The sequence below is a fragment of the Rousettus aegyptiacus genome, unplaced genomic scaffold (genome assembly GCF_014176215.1).
Source record: "Rousettus aegyptiacus isolate mRouAeg1 unplaced genomic scaffold, mRouAeg1.p scaffold_m13_p_6, whole genome shotgun sequence".
NCBI classification, from domain to species: Eukaryota; Metazoa; Chordata; class Mammalia; order Chiroptera; family Pteropodidae; genus Rousettus; species Rousettus aegyptiacus.
Genome location: NW_023416309.1, coordinates 104,577,352 through 104,596,441, shown reverse-complemented (window position 1 = coordinate 104,596,441; position 19,090 = coordinate 104,577,352). Strand labels below are relative to the sequence as shown.

The following is a 19,090-nucleotide window of genomic DNA, read 5'->3' as shown; positions in this document are numbered from 1 at the left end:
TTCCTTCCTTGCTTACTTATTTTCGGATTAATTGAATAGTTTTTATTGTCCTATTTTAATTGATTGGGATTTTGGTTATAGCTGTTTTTGTTTTTGTTTTTAGTGGTTCTTGTAGGAATTGCAAAATACAAACCTAATCTTAATTGCTTACAATTAACATTTTACCCCTTTAGATAAAATGTAAAGTATCACAACCAGTAGGTTACTTTGTCTTACTTGTTCCCTCCCCAATGTTTTAGTACCACAAACACCCAGCATGCCTTCTCTTGGATTCATCAGTTTTTAAACATTTTGCCATATTTGTTTTCTTTCTTAAAATTTTCTTTTTGCTGAACTATTTGATATTAAGTTGCAGGCACCATGATACTTTACCTATAAATACTTGAGTGAACTCAAAACATTTAATTTAATATAGATATAATATTACATTTCACATTTCCCCAAATGCTTTCCTTTATTGATGTTTTTCTCCCAATTCAAGCGTTAGTCAAGGATCATGTCTTGTGGTTAGTTGACATCTCTTTTGTTCCTTTAATCTAGAGCAGTTCCATCACTTTTGGAGAAGGGAGAGGTCTTTTGTGACAGTGACGTACTTTAAATTGTTCAGGCCAGTTGTCTTTAAAATGTCTCACTATCTGGATATATCTGATTGTTTTCCATAGATGTAGTTCAGGAATACTGTTAGTGATGTTGTGTCTCCTTGAGCACATCTCATCAGAAGGCATGCTGTCAATTTGTCCAGTTCTTAATAAGTTCGATCACTTGTCTGCCAGATTTCTCCCTTTGAAGGTACTTTTCCTCTTTGAAACTAATATGTAATTTGTGGGGTACTGAGAGAGTATCCTTTTGCCCAGCAGTCTTTTACCTAGTGGTTTTATTTATTGTTTTTTATTTTTCTTTCAAAAATTTTTTTTTTACGTGAGTCAACTCTTGGTTGACCTCACATAGGATGTTGTCATCTTACAATCTCTTATTTTTTATTTTTTAAGCCTACAGTACCTGGTCTTCCTAGGTAGTCTCCCATCCAAGTATTAACCAGGCCTGACCCTGCTTAGCTTCTGAGATCAAATGTGATTGGGCTTGTTCGGGGTGGCATGGCCGTAGGCTATCTAGTGGCTTTAGCATCCATCGATGGGCCTTGCCTGAACCAGTTAGTACATTGGTGGTTGTAAAATGGTTTATTAGTCAGCATTCGAAGACCTCTCTCTTCTTCCCTTTTGAGTATTACTGTGGACTAACGGATTCTTTTTTATTATTATTATTCATTGTGAAAAACAAGGAATTTTTATGTCATAGTATGTTTTATGACAGATGTTTAGGAATTAAGATTCTTTGCTAATGCTATTTAAAATGTTTACTATTCTAGAAGCATCCTTTGGAGAAGAAACTAAAGAGATTTTTATTTTTTAAAGGCTGAAAGAAATTACATGAATTCTTAAACTTCTGTTGAAGCCAAAATACCTGAACATTTTTCTTGAATATGTGGAAAATAACATATTTAGTAATGGTCGAACCATTGAATTTGGTGGTAATTCGATGTAAGTTAACGTCTCAAATATAAGAAACTTTTCCCTTAAAATAATTAGAAACTGTTTCAAATAGTCAAAAAAATTTAAAAAGTAAGATAATATACACTTTTACCCTCTAGCCGGATTTAATAAACACTGACACTTTCCTCTATTTGTTCCAGCTTGTTCTCTTTTATGGTAAAACAAATGTTACAGATGTAATTAACTTCTCCTCTTCTTTTTCCCCACCTTGCCACTCTGGAGGCTTCCATTTTTCTGAACTTGGTGTTTACCATTCCCATCCATGTTTTTATACTTGTACTATATATGTTTGTATGTTTTAAAATTTTACATAGATGGTCTTTTGGTGTTTGTTAACTTGCTTTTTTCACCTTTAAAAAAGTATTTATATCGATAGTCCTGGTGCATTTGTTCTTAAATACTGTATGGCTTTCTATTATATTTAACCATTTCCTACTGATGAACAGTTTTTTTGGGGGGTTTCTTCTTTAGAGCACCATATCACATGCTCTGTCAATTCATATGTTTACATACATGTGTGTATGTGTACATATGTATGAATTTCTTTATTTGAGGCTTATATCTTTTACTTCAGTTTTGATAGGATTCTTATTTTAGAAATCCAAAGAGAATGTATTTAGTATTTTGCAACCATTTTAAAGAGAAACAGTACTGAATAAATTTTAGCTCTGTGTTGGAAGCCCAGTGGGGTTATTTGAACTCCAGTTGTTGTACAGTACTCCCTAGACATATTTTTAGACCAGTAGACAACCCTTTTTGTGATGGTTAAAATGTTCCCTATCCGTACTGTCCAATATGGTAGCCACTAGCCACATGTGGTTATTAAGCACTTGAAATGCTGGCTCTTGTTAAAATTTTTGCTTTCAGGGCTAACACTTTCTATGACTGGATGGTCATTGATCTCTATCTGCTGTTTCTCCTACCTGCACAAAGGGCACTTGTTATTCCTCTAATGCCCTTTTGCTGAGAGGTTGACACAGGTGGTTTTTAACAATTGCGGAGAAAGTCTGATGAAGTAAAGAGTACAAGCTTATGAGACAGGCGGACTTGCGCCTCAGTTGTAACTCTTGCTGACACTGGCTATGTTCCTTCAGACAAATCATAGCCTTTCTATAGGCATCTTTAGAAGGAGATTATAATAGTGCCTATTTCATGGAGTTCATCTGAAGATAAAATGAGTTTATGCATTTAAATGATCTTATTAGCATGGTTCCTGGCACATAGGAAGCCCTCCATGAAAGCTTGCTGATGTTTTCCATGTTATTACTGTTATGGAAGAATAGGGAATATACACAAATGGAGTGTATTCACTGGAAGAACACAACTATGAATAATAACTTTAATACTAGATGGGACACTATTCCAGATCAAAGGGCAAATCTTCGTTACTTTTGACAAGTTTCATGATTTTTAAAGGATGACTAGTAAAGGTATCAAGATGACTTAATTTTTATGCCATTTATGGTTTATGTATATATAACAAATTAAGGAATTAGATTTTATTAGATCTAGTGTATTAGCTTCTGTTGGAAACAGTCTTCCCTCACTCCCTCAATATTTTCTTTCAGGTGCCAATTTGAAATGGGACAATATTACATTTTTCCCCTCTAGAAACACACATTATATAGAGACTTTTGGAGTCTAGAAGTCGGAAAACAATCTAAATATTCTTCTTATAATTAATACAATAAAAATTTATCAGCCAAACTGGGAAATCTACAGTGACATCTGGGTTTTAATCTTGGCATACCTTCAACCCTTGACCTCCATCTTCTGCAGATAGTTTGGCTTTTGGGTATCATTAGTTGAGCAAATGTCTTTTAGTTACTGCAATAACTAACTCATGGTCTGTGCGCTAAAGAACTTAACAAATGAGCTGGAGGCACATGAGTAATCACCTGTAATATCAATGTGCTCATTATTAATAGAGAGCTGTACAAAGTGTCAGAGAAGCACAGTGCCAGGAGGCACAGGAAAGGACTGGAGAAGTGACATTTGATCAGGGCCTTGGAAAAAGTCTAGGATTTCTTTCAACTTAAGCAAATTAAGGCAATATCTGTTTAAAATATAGAGAAGGTTTTTGTTGTTGTTGTCGTTAATTAAAACGAATACAGATCACACCCACAGTGCATATTTTAAAAACTCAGGCATGTAGAAAAGGACCCTAAGCAACTCCAAAGAGTTCAGAAAATTAGAACATCCCTATAGACCTTATTAAGTGTAACTTCTTTCTGTTACGGAGTACGAAAGAGTGGAAAGTTTTGCCACAGCAACTGCCAGGTCGTTTAAATACAGCGTCTACACATAGTAACATAATTCTGTTAACGTAATAACTTGTCAGATGGGACAGAATCTTTGTTAGTCAAGAAATTCTCTCCTTCAACCTAGACTATTCTAGAAATTCATTGACAAATTCTTGCTCTTTGGTTCTCTCCCCCCCTGGACTTCGTGCAAACCACTTTTCGTTCTTAGCATTTTCTTTTTGTAGGCTTATTACTGTCTTTGATTAGGCTTCAACTTCCTTTCACATCAATTCTATAATCATTCCTCCTGAGGAGTTTCCATAAAAGTTCTGCTCTCTGCTTGGTTGGGGGAATATCCAATTTCTCTAAAGCAGTAGTTTCAAACTTGGCTGCATATCAGAATTATCAGGGGAGCAGGATAAAAATGCAGAGCACTGAGCTTCACGTGGGGTTCCATAAACTTGGGTTGCATTTTGACACTACTTTTCATAGCTCACCATGAGATTTTGCTGCACCTCCAGTTTTAGGATGGACTTTTTGAAGACAGCTTCTCAAACTTTAATGAGCATATGAATCACTCAATTATTTTGAGAAACTGCAGATTCTAATTTAGTAGGCCTGGGTGGTGGGCCCTGAGATTCCGAATTTCTTTCAGACATCATAGGTAATGCCAACCACATTTTGAGTAGTAAGGTTCAAAGGTAACTTCTGATGTTAGTAACTTTTACTCATCCAGATCTCAGAGGGATAACCTTTCTAATTTCTAGGACAGTGGTTCTGAAAGTGTTGGCTTCAAACTAGCACAATTAGCATCACCTAGGAATTGTTAGAAATGTAAATTCTGAGATTCTTTCTTAGACCTATTGAATTAGAAGAGGTTTTAATTGGAACCAACCCTCAAGGTGATTCTGATATACAAAGTTTGAGGACCACTGTGCTAGGACTTCTCACTAGAGTTTTCTATTTACTTACATAGTGAGGAGTAAAAACACATAGCATCTCCAAATAATGTAATACATCATTTTCTTGTGTAATTGCATGGGCTAGCACTTCAAAACGACTATTTTTTTTTTCCAGTAAATCCACCTTACTACGTACCAACCACTATTCACAGCAAAAAACCACATAGAACTCCCTGCTCTTAAGGAGATTACATTCTAGTGGTGATGTTAACCACTAGTTCATTTATATATATTCACTGATAAGCAATAGATAAACTGTTTTGCATGGTTTTGGATTTTTTATCCTTGTTTAGCAGTTCTTTGTTTCGTAGTGTTTTTGTTTGTAAGATTGATCCATGCTTACATAGGTAGCCCTAAGTTACTCAAGATTGGTCTTTAGAATTCTATCAAATTAATGTTCCACAATTTAACTATTCCCTTGTTGATGCACATTATGGTGGTTTCCAGCTTAACTCTTTGCTTTTATAAACAATATCGAATGTTCTGTATATACATGAGGAAAGCTTCTCTAGAGAAATGCTTTTCAAATTGTGGGCTCCATGTTTAAAAGTGGAAAGAGAATAGAATAAAAGTTATTAGAATAGGATAGAAGAGAAGATATTAATATAAGGATGTATGTGTATTGGGTTGAGATGTAAAATGTTTTTCTTACTTGTAGGTCATGGATAAAAAGTTCACAGACTGCTCTCTCAGGGTTAATATAACCTATAACACAATAACCTGTTACTGAATTGCTCTACAAAGTGCTGGTACCAGTTTACACTTCCCGTGGTGGTGTACTGGTGTTTCTATTCTACATTCTTCCCAAAAGTTTGTTTTGGTTAGACTTTTAAATTTTTGTTCATGAGTATGAAACAGTATCTCATTGTGGTTTTACTTTGTCTTTCCCTGATAACTAGTGAGATTGATGTTAATCCTTTTTTTTAAATACAGAAAAATAAATATAATTTATCTGCTAGATATTAGATCAGTGTTGAAAATTGCAAAGAGCAAAATCCTCAATGGCATATTATAAATACATTTCCATGAATGATTGAAATGACTTGCTGGTACTGATTGACAGTTGAGAGGCTTAAGTGGTTTAATTTTGTGTTTTCTCTTTATGTGCTATAATCTATACTCAGTTCTGTAAACCTCAATCTTTGAATATGACATAATGACCTTATATTTGTATTCATACAGAACCATCAGTAGCCATTAGTAACAGCATCGTTTTATCAACCTGAATATTAACTTTTTATATGCTTATGTAGATAACTGACCAATATTTTTCTTTTAAAATATAATAAAAAATATATGTATGTGATTAAAAGAAAAACAACACACAGAACTTCAGCTTTTATAAACTGTTGCATTAAGTATTTTTATACTTAATTCATGTGTGTATGTATATATCTGTAGGATAAATTTCAGGAGGTAGAATTGCTGGATCAAAGGGATATTCCTTCAGATAGATTTTTGCCAATAAATCTATAAATCTAAAAATTGCCTTCTAAAAATTGAACCAGTAATGCTTCAAGAAGGAACTAATTAGTATTTAATGTTAACTTTCAAAAGTGCTCACATTATTCATATATATAGTCATAGCTCAGATAGAAGCTTTTTTGTGGTTTCCAGCTAGATAATAAGCAATATAGAATCTGTAGACCTTTTTTGCTTTTTTTCCTCTTTAACTCTGAAACCAACAGAAAACTAACAGACTTTAGCTTGATAGGAAGCTTAATGAAATGTTCGAAAATGAGAATAATACAGTGATTACCCAGAATCTTTCAGAATATACGAAAGCTCATCATTTAAAATTAGAAATTAAATTAGACAATATTAGTGCTACTGCCTTACAGATAGATTACTGTTTTGTTTTGTTTGTTTTGTTTTAACATTAACTGTTCTCAGTGGTACTCCTTAAATGGTAATTTACTGTGTTTCTCATAAAGAGCCTACTGTAGTTTATGGCCATGCCACCCTAAACACGTCTGATCCTGTCTGACCTCGGAAGCTAAGCAGGGTCGGGCCTGGTTACTACTTGGATGGGAGACACCTAGGAAGACCAGGTGCTATAGGTGTTAAAAAACAAAACAAAACAACAACAACAACAACAACAACAACAAAAACCTACTGTGTGCAGTGTCAGATACCGTCTTAATCAGTACTCTTTTATTTGCAAGTGAAAAAACCAACATGTTTACTTAAGCAAAAGGAAATGGTTTTTCAGTTCGCGTGACTAGGAAATTCAAAGGACATGTTTGACCTCAGGACTCAAGAGTTACCAGTATTTATTTCTCACTTCTGCTCTGTCATTCTTATTCCCTTTATGAGAGAGGTAAAGGTGGGTTAGTCACCTTCACAGGAAGAAAGAGCCTTATAGTGCTTCTTACTTAGCACCTGAATACAAAATCCCAAAGACTGTCTGGTCTGCCCTGGACCATGTCTCCACTCCAGTGATCAGGAGATGGACTACTGTGATTGGGGGGCCCATCAGCAGGGCATTTCTCTAAAGAGGGGAATGATGCTGGGCAAATGCTTACAATAAAAGAAATAGGCCAGATTTTTCTTTGGCTTAAGAGTTGGGTGTTCAGCTGGGAAGATGAAGTAGATGCCATGAAAACGTAAGTTATAAGGTAACATAAGGTTCAAAGAAGTCTACAAGAGTTCAGAAGAAATGGGGTAGGCGAGTGGTTAGGATCAGTTTTTGAAGGAGGTTGTACCAGAGTTAAATCTCAGGGCAGTGGTGTTATTTTCCATACCAGGTGATTTCTTTCTCCATAAGTTCACTGTTATCTATTGTTAGTGTTCTCACAGCCATACTCTGAATCCAGGTATTTATCTTCTGGGTCATTACAGAAGATGCCCTGCCTCTGGTCTCTACCCTTAACTAGTCATTCTGTACACTAAAGCCAGAGAATTCTTTCTAGACATTCTTCTACTCATGTCCCTGCCCTGTTCAGAAAACCTGTGCCAACCCTAATTACTGCCAGAATAAAGTACTCTACAAACGCCTAAACCTAACATTTAAGGACCTCTGCATTTTGATCCTAGAACCTCTTTTCTCCAGCCTTGCCTTCTGTAAAAAATAACCCTTTAGTTGAATTATCTTTTGCAGCATTTTGTATAAAGAGCTAAGAGGAACACAGGGACTGTTTCTTCTATAAGCCGTTTTGTGTCTGTTGCCAGACTTGTGTTTCTTCTACTCTCTTGATTGAGGATATTCCTCTAGATTCAGTCTTTTCTGCTTTCTCTCATTTATACTTATGTAGATGAGTTCTGTCATTTCCAGAAGACAGTGAAATGGACTGGATTACCCATCATGATGCTTACAAGTATGGTGATTTGGTGATTTAATCGAATCTGTGAAAACTGCACTCGTGTAGATGGTGTCACTTTGGGGAAGTTTGCTGAGATGTAGAGGAGGCGTCTTTCTCACTACATAGGCTCACCAGCAATGTCTGGCTCAGAGTGATCCTTTGGACTTTTTCCTACTGAAAGTAATGGATATATTCTTATTTGGAAAATCTACCTTTCACTGAATGAATAGTTGGGGTGCATGGACTAAATTAAAAGATCTTGACCTTTTATATATATTTTTAGCATACTTTCTTCTCCTGGTACCATGGATCCTTTTAGTTTGCCCATGAGAGTAATGAGAGTAAGTCGGGGATGGTGGGAGGGCACAGCAGTGCGGGAGGGAGGAGACAGTTAGGATAATACCAGCAACCGAAAATCCTGGTTAATAAAACTTAATTGTACAAAAGTGAATTTCATGTTAACTGTTCTTGTTAACATTGTTTCTGATATTTAAAAATACATTTCCCGTATTGAAAATTTTAGGAGAAACTTGTTTCTTTTCATAAGTTTTCTTATTTATATAGCAGGGCTTGTTGTAATAGCTCGTAGACTTGTTCAGAGGATTAAATGAGATATATGTGTTTGTTATAAGCTAAGCTCTCAAATGCTGTGTATTGATATTTATGTACATATATGTGTGTATTACAAGATATCACATCTCATAAATTGGGGAGCAGTTAAGCTTGCTTAACTGACTGCTAAAAGCTGTTCTGTGGTCTGCTTCCTAGGTGAGGCTCCCACCCCTTTTTTTTATCCCCAGTATTAGAATAGTACTTCTCTCTTCCTTCCTGTCTCAACCCCTAACCTTGTGTTTCACAGTGGAACGTACCATTTGGCTCTTAGGAAGTCCTTATGGTAGAGGAAAAGGGTGCTGCACCAGAGAACTTCCTCTTGGGTTGCTGAGAGCCATTTCTGTTTTGCAGCTGACACAGTGTGAGAACTGTCGTGCTTGTTATCTTACATGGAAATGTTTTTTCTCGTTTAGGTTCTTGTCAGATCTTTCAAAAATGTGCTATTTTCTTTTTTTTACCATGGTTACCTGTAAACCAGTTAACGCCTCTAGGTAATTGAGAGCTGATTATAATCAAAAGTTTTTTACTTCTAGATTGGATTATAATGGGAAAACTTTGAATTTAGTTTTTTTTATAGACTTCAAAATTAGAGAAAAGTCATTGATACTTAGCATTATTTTAACTTGACAGTTATTAGAAAAATAGAAGTAAGCTCTTCTATCTTTTGAGGTATATGTCCAAACAGGAAAAACTTGAAAACCTTTCATTTGTAGAAATGATATATTGATTTGTAATTATACCATTTCTTTCTTTACAGGTAGGCGGAAACCAAGAGTGCATCGGCCTCGTTCTCCAATATTGGAAGAAAAAGACATCCCGCCCCTTGAATTTCCCAAGTCCTCTGAGGATTTAATGGTGCCCAATGAGCATATAATGAATGTTATTGCCATTTATGAGGTACTGAGGAACTTTGGCACTGTTTTAAGGTTATCTCCTTTTCGCTTTGAAGACTTCTGTGCAGCGCTGGTGAGTCAGGAGCAGTGCACACTTATGGCGGAGATGCACGTTGTGCTTCTGAAAGCAGTTTTGCGAGAAGAAGACACTTCCAATACTACCTTTGGACCTGCCGATCTGAAAGATAGCGTTAACTCCACACTGTATTTCATAGATGGAATGACGTGGCCAGAGGTGCTACGAGTGTACTGTGAGAGTGACAAGGAGTACCATCATGTTCTTCCTTACCAAGAGGCAGATGACTACCCTTATGGACCAGTAGAGAACAAAATCAAAGTTCTGCAGTTCTTAGTCGATCAGTTTCTCACCACAAATATTGCGCGTGAGGAGTTGATGTCTGAAGGGGTGATCCAGTATGACGACCATTGTCGGGTCTGTCACAAACTTGGGGATTTACTTTGCTGTGAGACATGTTCCGCAGTATACCATTTGGAATGTGTGAAACCGCCTCTTGAGGAGGTGCCGGAGGATGAATGGCAGTGTGAAGTCTGCGTAGCACACAAGGTGCCTGGTGTGACTGACTGTGTTGCTGAGATCCAAAAAAACAAACCGTACATTCGACATGAACCTATTGGATATGACAGAAGTCGGAGGAAATACTGGTTCTTAAACCGAAGACTAATAATGTAAGTACATCTGGTCTTAATTTTTGTACGTATTTAAAACTAAGCCCGTTTTCTTCGTGATTGATGTCGCAGGGATGTGCTGCCAATGTGATCTAAACCTTTGTGATTTAATAATGAGTTGTATAGTTAAATAATTTCTAACTCAAAGGAATATGAACGTTAAAACCGTTTTTAAAATTGTAAAGAAAGAACAGTATACATAAAACAAAATGTACAACATTGTATTTAATGTCTAGGATAGGAAATGGAACGTTACTAGGCAGACGCCACTGTGGGCCTTCCTGGGTCATATCCCTACGGTCCATCCTGAGGTAATCCACCCTCACGTCGCTGTTAGGGTTTTCTTGGTTCTCTTTTTAGTTTTACAATACCTGTATGTCGAATGGAGCAGCAGCAAGAACAAACCATCGGTCTCAGGAAAGATCAGTTCTGCCATTGTTGGTTGCTGTCTCCCAGGTGGACATAAACCCAGCAGACTCATGGTCATAGTCTGGCTTCTGCTTTCCTGCGGGTTTTCAAGAGGCTCTTCCGTGGAGGTCCATGGGAAAATCAGGAGGCAGTCTGGGAAGCTGGCTTTACTCACACGAAGTGTTGGGCCGCGCGCGTCTTCGGGCCATGGAACTGGTTTTGGACCTCCTGTGGAAGTTTGATCAGAGGGAGTGGGCTACTTTGTATTTTCAGCTTCCAAAGTTTTCAGAGTTTTCCAGCTTTCAGAATTAGGTCAAATCAGAAAATCTGTGGTGGGATGAAACGAATGCCAGAGCAGGACATGGAGGAGAAGAGAACAGGAACTTCATCCGTAGTGGTTGAGCCAGGCCACGTAGAGATCTTAGTCGGGCTCACTGTTAGCTTTTACAGAGGGTGCAGAGTAAACAGAGGTCTTCAGAATTTTGTGCAGTGTCTTCCTGTAGCGCTGCTGTTGAGAAATTTGAATCCATTCATCGATTCTTTGTACATGACCAGTTTGGACTAATTCGGAAGCTTATCGAATCTTCTCTTTGCCTCCAGTGTTCTGAAGTTTTAGAGTGATTTTGTGGGGTCTGTTTTAATCCATGGGGTACTGGGTGGGCACTTTCAGTCTAGTAGTTGAGTCCTTTGGTTCGGAGAACCTCCTCCTCTCCTTTTCCCTGTTGTGTTTCCCTTGAGCTATTATTTTATTGAATGTTGGACTTCCTATTTTGGTCTTCTGATTTTCTTATCTTTTCTCTCCAGTTTTCCTCTTTGTCATTTTTCCTCTTTGGGGGGTGTGTGTGTGTGTGTTTAATGCTCTATTTTTCTAGAAGATTTCCTTATCTTGATCTTCCAGCCTTACTATTTAATTCTTGTTTTCTGCTGTCATTTTTCTTTTTATTTTTAAGAGCTCTTTTGTTTTTAGAATCGTCCTTTTTTTAAAAAAAAAAATCCTGTTTTTGTTTCATCTGATGTAAAATTTTCTGTTTTCCGAGGATATTAAATGATAGTTTGTTGTTGTTTTTCCTTCTATGCATAGTCTCTATTCTAAATTGCTTCTTCCTGCTCTTTGTTTTGGTCTGTCTCTTCCATCTTCAGATGTCCGTTAATCCTTAATTTCCTGCTCATTAATACTGTGGGATTACACCTACGATTGGAAGCTGTGAACAAGCCGGTGGGCCTTAACAATTTTGAGTTTAGCTGTTGGGTGACTTTCTTAATCTACTGCGGATCCCTGATGTCACTATCTTTGGTCCTTCCTCTTGAGCTGGTCAGATGGCCCACGGAGGCCTTTTCTGGTAACCGCCCTGCACCTTGGGTTTTGTGTATGGTACTTTGTTCACACTGGAGCTGTGTGCACCCTGGTGCAGAGAACTCAGTTTTACATCCTTTAGAGACTAAATCTTTAATGGTTTGAAGAGAGTACGTGGTCTAGGGACCTGCTCCTTAAATTAAACAGCTTTCAAGCAGTTCTGTGCTGTATGTGTGTCCTTCTCCCCACCCCCCCAATTTTGTGTGCCTTTTGAGGGGTGTGATTGTCAGCACTCAGCTTCACCCTTTGGTTTGGGATTGGGCTTTCCGGGCTCTGCTAAGGTCGTTATCACTCATCTGTCTGCTTTTCTACTTCCAAAATTTTTTTGTTGTCTCTCATTTTCTCTATCTTTGTGAGCTTATATCTTTTAAAATATTTCTTTAGCAGTTTTAAGTGAGTTTTAGAGGGGAGCAAAATGAGATGTGTGGATTCAGTCTGTTACCTTAATCCAGAAACTGATCTGAGAAACAGTAGATGAAGTTTTATGTACAGTTAGTTTGGATCAGTTATTGAAAAAAAGTGTAATTTTTTTCCTTGCCTCTCACCTCCCAAATATTTGGTCATGGTGTTTATCGTGTCTTTTTTTTTTTTTTGACATCTTGTTATAGAGATGGTAGCATGAGAATTTTTGTTTGAAGGTCATTACAAATGATTAGGTAACTGTAACCATATTCTGAAGTTTAGTGCTGTATTCGTTTAAGTGAAGAGTCAATGATACCGCCTATCAGGGAGCCTGGTGCTTGTAATCTCATAGTCAGCAGTTAACAGGGCATGCTCCCTTAGTCTCAGATGCCCTCCCCAAAGGGCTCAGAATCTTCAGGATTGCTGCGAACAAATGAGAAGGTAAGGGACATTTTCCTATGCTTCTAGTCTCCCATTGCTATGCTTCCCTTCCCTAGCGTGCCTCTCCTCACCCTTTTGGTTGTTCATTCTCACTTCCTCTCACTTCCTTCCCTGTGCCGCCCTTTCAGGCCAGAGAGAGGCCTAAGGTGCTTTGTCCACATATAGATAAGGCTTATTACACAGTAATTAATGGTGGAGGCCTTAGTTTTAGGGTTTTAGACCAAGATGGAACTAGTTGGTGATGGGCTAGTATGACAATAGCCAACAGCAGTAGTTTTTGAGCACCTACTTAATATGTGCCTCACAGTGTCGTAAGCATTTTATGTACCTTTTTTCATTAATTCTCGCAAAAAACCAATAATGTAGGTATTGTTTTTGACTGCTGTTTATAGGTGAAGAAACTAAAGTTCAGGTTAACTAACTTGCCCAAGACTCTGGCTGTTAGGAAGTGGGACCTGGAATTTTTTTCAGAACCTGTTTATAAAAATATTTTCAGTAACTAATTTTATACTGTAATGTAATTTCCAAGCCATCTCTTGAGAAGTCTGCAGCTTGCTTTAACTGTTAAAAGCAATGCTTATAACTGAGGGAGAAAGATAGTATAATGATTTTTGTTATACCTGGCCTGAGTATTTCTGAGATCTTTAAAAATTTGGGATAAAGGCATTTTTAGAAAATACAAAATAAATTATGTGGTGTTCCAAAAAAAGTTTATTTCCTGTATAAATCAGTATCAGTATATAAAACGTTACTCAGGCAAGCGGGAAAGAAGATCCTCTGAATATAGTTCAAAAAGTACAAACCTTTGAAATTACATGAGTCAGAGTTACCTTTGAAGCATGTGGGGATGGATTTGTGTTACATTATTGATGAAATGAAATAATCTTTTCTAAATTGAACAGTAAAATTCTTTAAGTTATATGTTAGGCAACGAAACTATTTGCTTAAAAAAATATTAAGCATAGCCCCTCAAATTGCTTTTCTAAGTGCATGATAAAACGCACAAAATTTAATGAAGACTTCAGACAAGGATATCTTTTTTCATGCTTCGATATTTTGATTATTTTCTTTGTAAAGTCAAATACGAAACTTAAAATATCATTGTTAGTGATAATTAAGTGTTACTTGTCAGTAATTTGAGTAAGTGTGAAAGATTTTACATGTTTCAAAGTTAGATTAAAACAATTCCGTTTAAGTGCCCCCTTGTGGTAGATTATACGTGTATTGCGGTGAACAAATGTTTTGAAGCCACATAAACTGCCCAGTTTGCAGGATGTAACGATTTGGTATATATGCTCCCTGGAAGCTCAGCAGCTTAAAATGGTAAAATTATGGCCAAGGGAGACATGCCTAAAACAAAATCTAGGGCAATGAATAATTTTTAATTGTATTGCTAGTAGTTTGTAGATATTAAGTTTTTCCATTATTGTCTTTATTTATTTAATACTCATTAAAATTTTTTTGTATGGGTTAGTGAAGCATGTAATATTCTTTATAGTCAACCTGAATAACCAAGATATTGAGTAAACAATTTAGAGATCGGTTTTAATCCAATATGTAAGAGGGCCAATCTTTCCTTCATCCTGTCATTCATTTGCTCTGAAATTGAGACTCTTAGTAAATAAAATGGGAATTGCCAAATCAGATCAGCACCTTTTCTTGTCACTCTCCATTCTGAATAAAATTACCTTGAGCACAACATTTTAAAACTGAATTTTTTCATTTTTCAGTAGAACTAAATTACACTTTTTAATTATCCAGCTTTCTACCCGCTCTGACTGTAAGCCACCTATTTACTTGCTGGCTTAGTTGCCACCAAACATGTCTATAACCCTCTGCCCATGTGCACGTCTATATATCCAGCATCCTCCTGGACATTTCCATATAGCAGGCACCTCAATGAACACAACATGCTTAAAATGAACTCATCACTTCCCTGCCATTACCCTTCATCCAGTGTTCCCATTTTAGTAAATGGGACCACCATCCTACCAGCTGCACAAGCTAGAAACCTGAGAATAGTCTTTTGTCCTATATCGTTTGTTATGCCTTTTAATTACCTCTTAAATATTGAATCAGTTTCTCTCCATTCTCACTGTTCCTAGCATAATACAAGCCAACATCATCTTGATTAGACTAGTTTAGTGTATATATAACACTCCCATCCCCCAATTCTTTTCTCTGTTCCTTAGCTGGATGATTTTTAAAACAGCAATTCTGATCAGGTTTCATTTCTCCCCAAGTCGAAAAACCTTTCAATTATTTCCATTTGCTCTTAACAGAAAAGTCACAGGTCTCTAACTTTGTACATTTAATTCCCTTGCTTTTCACCACCCAAAACTAAATAAAAAGTGAACCCAAACACCCAAAAACCTTTTGGCTAACTTATCCTTCAAATTGGCCTGTTTTTGCCATTTCCTGGAGGTTTCTTTCTCTGAACCTCCCTCCCTCGTTCACCCTGAAACACTTCTACTCTTTTTCAACATACCAATCCCATTTGTAATTATCTGTCTTGAGGTAGATATCATTCTTCATAAGATGAAGAAAAAAATAGCACTCTTTACATTGCACCCACGAAGTGGTGGCAGTGTTCTAAGCAGTTTACATGTTTTAACTCAGTTCTTCCAACAACATTTTAGTATAAGCATTGTCACCCATTTGCAGACAGACAGGGAGAGGTCAAGTAATTTTTTCCATATCACACAGCTAATAAGCGATGGAACCAGGATTGAGTTCCAGGCATTCTGAATCCAGACTGTGTGCCCCTAACCCACTCGGGTTGCCTGACCTAGCTGCTGTCTCTGATGCTGAATCCCTAGCTGCATTAGTTTCCTGTGGCTGCTGTAACGAAGTACCGCAAACTCGGTGGCAGGGATCTATGCTCTCATAGTTCTGGAGACTAGAAGTCTAAATGCAAGGTGTCAGTGGATCATGCTCCTTTGGAAGGCTCCGGGGACGAATCCTTTCTGGCCTTTTCCAGTTTCTGGTGCCCTAGGTGTTCCTTAGCTAGTTGGCAGCATAATTTCAGTCTCTTATTTCTCTCTTCAAACAGTCTAGGCCTTTCCATCGAGTGCTTCACGTTCTTCCAGCCGTTTCCCATTCCTCAATTCCAAAGCCACTTCCACATTTTCAGATATTTTGTTACAGCAGCACTCATTTCCTGGTGCCAAAATCTGTATTCGTTTCCTAGGGCTGCCATGACAAACTACCATAAACGGAGTCATCTCAAACAAGATATTATTCTCTCACTCTTCTGGCGGCCAGAAGTCTGAAAGAAGGCACAGTGTCATGGGATTGGTTCTTTCTGGAGGCTCTCAAGACTGCTTGTGCCTCTCTCTCAGCTTCCGGTGGTTGCTGGAAGTCTTTGACATTTCTTGGCTTACAGAATATGCCTCCACTTGAATCTCTGCCTCTGTCTTCACAGCACCCTTTCTATATGTCTCTCTCTGTCCTCTCCTCCTCTCATAAGGAAGGCCACTAGGCGTTGGCTTCAGGGCTTAAGTTAAATCCAGAATGATTTCAGCTCAGTATCCTTAGCTAATGACATCATCAAAGACCCTGTTTCCAAATTCACATGCTAAGGTTTCAGGTAGACAAGACTTTGGGGGTCTGCTCTTCAGCCCACGCAGTAGTGTTCCTTCTTAATTTTGTGGGTTTGTTTAGAAATGAAACTCAGAACTTACTGTTAGTCATTAACCTCTTACGCCAAAGTAGAAGCCAAGTAAACTTTAAAATGTAGACATATGTATGTTTGCTCATAAGTATATATTTCAGTAGATATTTTTATTCCAACCTGTTTTTTCCTGCCATCCTGTGACCTTCTTGAGCTGACTCTTAGTGTAGGGAAGCCAGGCCAATTAGGGGGTACAGGAGGGACATTGTGGTCATTGTAGGACAGAGCTTCTGTAGAAACCACATCCTAACCCCAAAGCCAAATACACATACAAACCCATGTGAATTTATATGGAAAAAGTTGCTGTTGTCACTTTTACTGTTAGAACAAATAATGTTCATTATATAAACTGTGTAAAAAATGTGCCTGAGTGCAGAAGTATTAAAACAACTTTTCTTTGAAAGCATTAGCGGTTATTGCTTGCCCTTGTTGCTACTTTATACTTTTAAAGAATTTATCCTTCTACATGTAGCTTCAGGAAGAAAAAAATTGTCAGTGTTAAGTATTATCTTTGATGAAGAGAATAAAGAATAGTTCTTGCATGCCACATTTGTAGAGGGACGTTGACAAACTATACATTTAGGGGAAGAATATTACAGTAATGAAGACTCTGAAAAATGTGCTGTATGAGGAATGATTAAAGAGTTGGAGCATATTTGGCTTAGAGAAAAAAACAGTAAAATTATAACTGTTGTGAAAGATTTGAAGGGCTGTGCGGAGGAGGTGTTAGGTTTATTTCACAAACTCGAGCAGGCAGAACCAGGACTGGTTGGTGGATGTATTAGATTTGTACCATCTCATTAAAAAGAATAGTTTTCTAAAAGAGCAATTTCAGTCCAGAACAGACTTACATATGAAAGTAGCTAGTTATCTGTTATAGTGAAAATGAAAAGTTTTCTTTATTAAGATAGAAATTTTTGCAGTTGGCCAACATGGACTAAGTCAGCTGTTATGGACCCTTTCAGTAGTCTCTGAGTTGCTTGAAAAAATGGATGGAATGAAAAGAGGAAAAGGAAAAATGGACAGAATGTCCATTTAATTAAATTTGTTCCCATAGCATCTCATTTTTATGTTGATATCTTAATGCTTGTAAATTATGTTTTCTACCCCTCCAAAAAAATATTTTTACATAGAATGTTTTTCTTGTACCATTAAAATTTGTAGATATTTCTGAATAAAGAAGACAAAGCAAACAGTTAAAGAATTCAACATCTTTATATTGGGGAAATTCTTAAGATTGCTATTTTAGAAAATATAGAATCTGGCAGTGCTGTAACTCTAAGCTCAGTCAAAACTCCTAAGTACTTTCTTATTTGATATTGTCACTTAAGTAGATTTTTGATTTGGTATTGCCTTTTGAAAGCTTTTTGTTAGTCTTTTTTGATTAGAGGACTCTGACATCTTTAACATTGTAAATTGGAATAAGGCTGCTGTCATCGCTCAGTCATAAGAGGTCAGTAAAAATACCCATTACAGAGAGAAATTTAGAATAGATTTAAAAATGATTTCAGAAATTGTTGCAAAACACTTCCATTAAAAATATACCAGTCTCCTATGCTAGCAGATGCTTATTTGAAAGAGCAAAGCTAGGTAAAGAAACCCTTTATTAATCTTTCTTCTTTAATTTTTTTTACATCCTTTTATTTATCCGTGGTTTACTATATCCCTTCTTTCTTCAGAATTACTTCAGAATTAATTCCTAGGATTCTGATAAATTTTTATTTATTTATTTTCTACCTTATTAGTAACAGCAATATTTTATTGATCACTATTGATATGCCTCGTTATTATAGTTTTAATTGTTATAGTGGTCCCGAAGACAGGTACTGTTACTGTAAATCAGAAGACTCAGATGCTCAGGGAGGTTGTGTCTTGTCCACACTCACATAGCTCAGAAGTGACAGAGCCCATTTCAAGCCAGATTTTTCTTAAAGCCCAGTTCTTTCAGCTCCATGAGTTTTTACCATTGGGTAGACAGGAAAGTTAGAGTCTTTCTCATCAAATACCTCGCCACACTCCTGAATTCCTTTTGAATGAGAGAAAAATTTCATCACATATGCTTCTCTGACTCTGGTCCTAGACATTAGTTTGCCTTGTGTTAGTTGCCTGTTGAAGTGTCTACCTCTATTACAAGTACATGGGACCTTTGGAGAGATTTAAGCTGGAAAGGAAGTTTCCAATTTGAGCTCTGATTGTCATAAGAAAAGAAGAGAGATGAGACCTTATCTCTTGATTGAGGTCCTCCAAGGACTAGAATTTAGTAGAGCTTTTATACCATTTTGATGGAAATGTTTTTAAACTATATCGTAATGTGGACCTGCTCTGTGCCTGCCATGTTCAGAACATAGTTTAAATATTCGTTGTGAAAAATCTGCTCATCACATTGTTACAGTGATGATCTGAAAGTTGACTGAAATGTAACCAACACTGTCCTCCACCAAGTACTCACTGCCCTTACTTTTGAGGTCTTGTTTCTTAGTGTCATGTTTTTAGATATCCTCTTTTGCTGCTATACTAATTCTTCTCCCCATCACTCATAATTATTTTATCCTAAGTTGCTGTG

The 19,090-nt window shown here is 37.0% G+C and overlaps 1 protein-coding gene and 2 pseudogenes across 1 annotated transcript in view; 2 read left to right on the top strand and 1 right to left on the bottom strand.

The window, feature by feature from the left end:
- Positions 1-19,090, top strand: part of BPTF (bromodomain PHD finger transcription factor) — a 120,430-nt gene that overhangs the window by 21,886 nt on the left and 79,454 nt on the right. Inside the window, 1 exon segment of the mRNA XM_016129063.2 lies at positions 9,427-10,249. Within this exon segment, the coding sequence (XP_015984549.2) occupies positions 9,427-10,249 (823 nt within the window).
- Positions 988-1,106, bottom strand: LOC118604890 (annotated as a pseudogene).
- Positions 6,701-6,818, top strand: LOC118604128 (annotated as a pseudogene).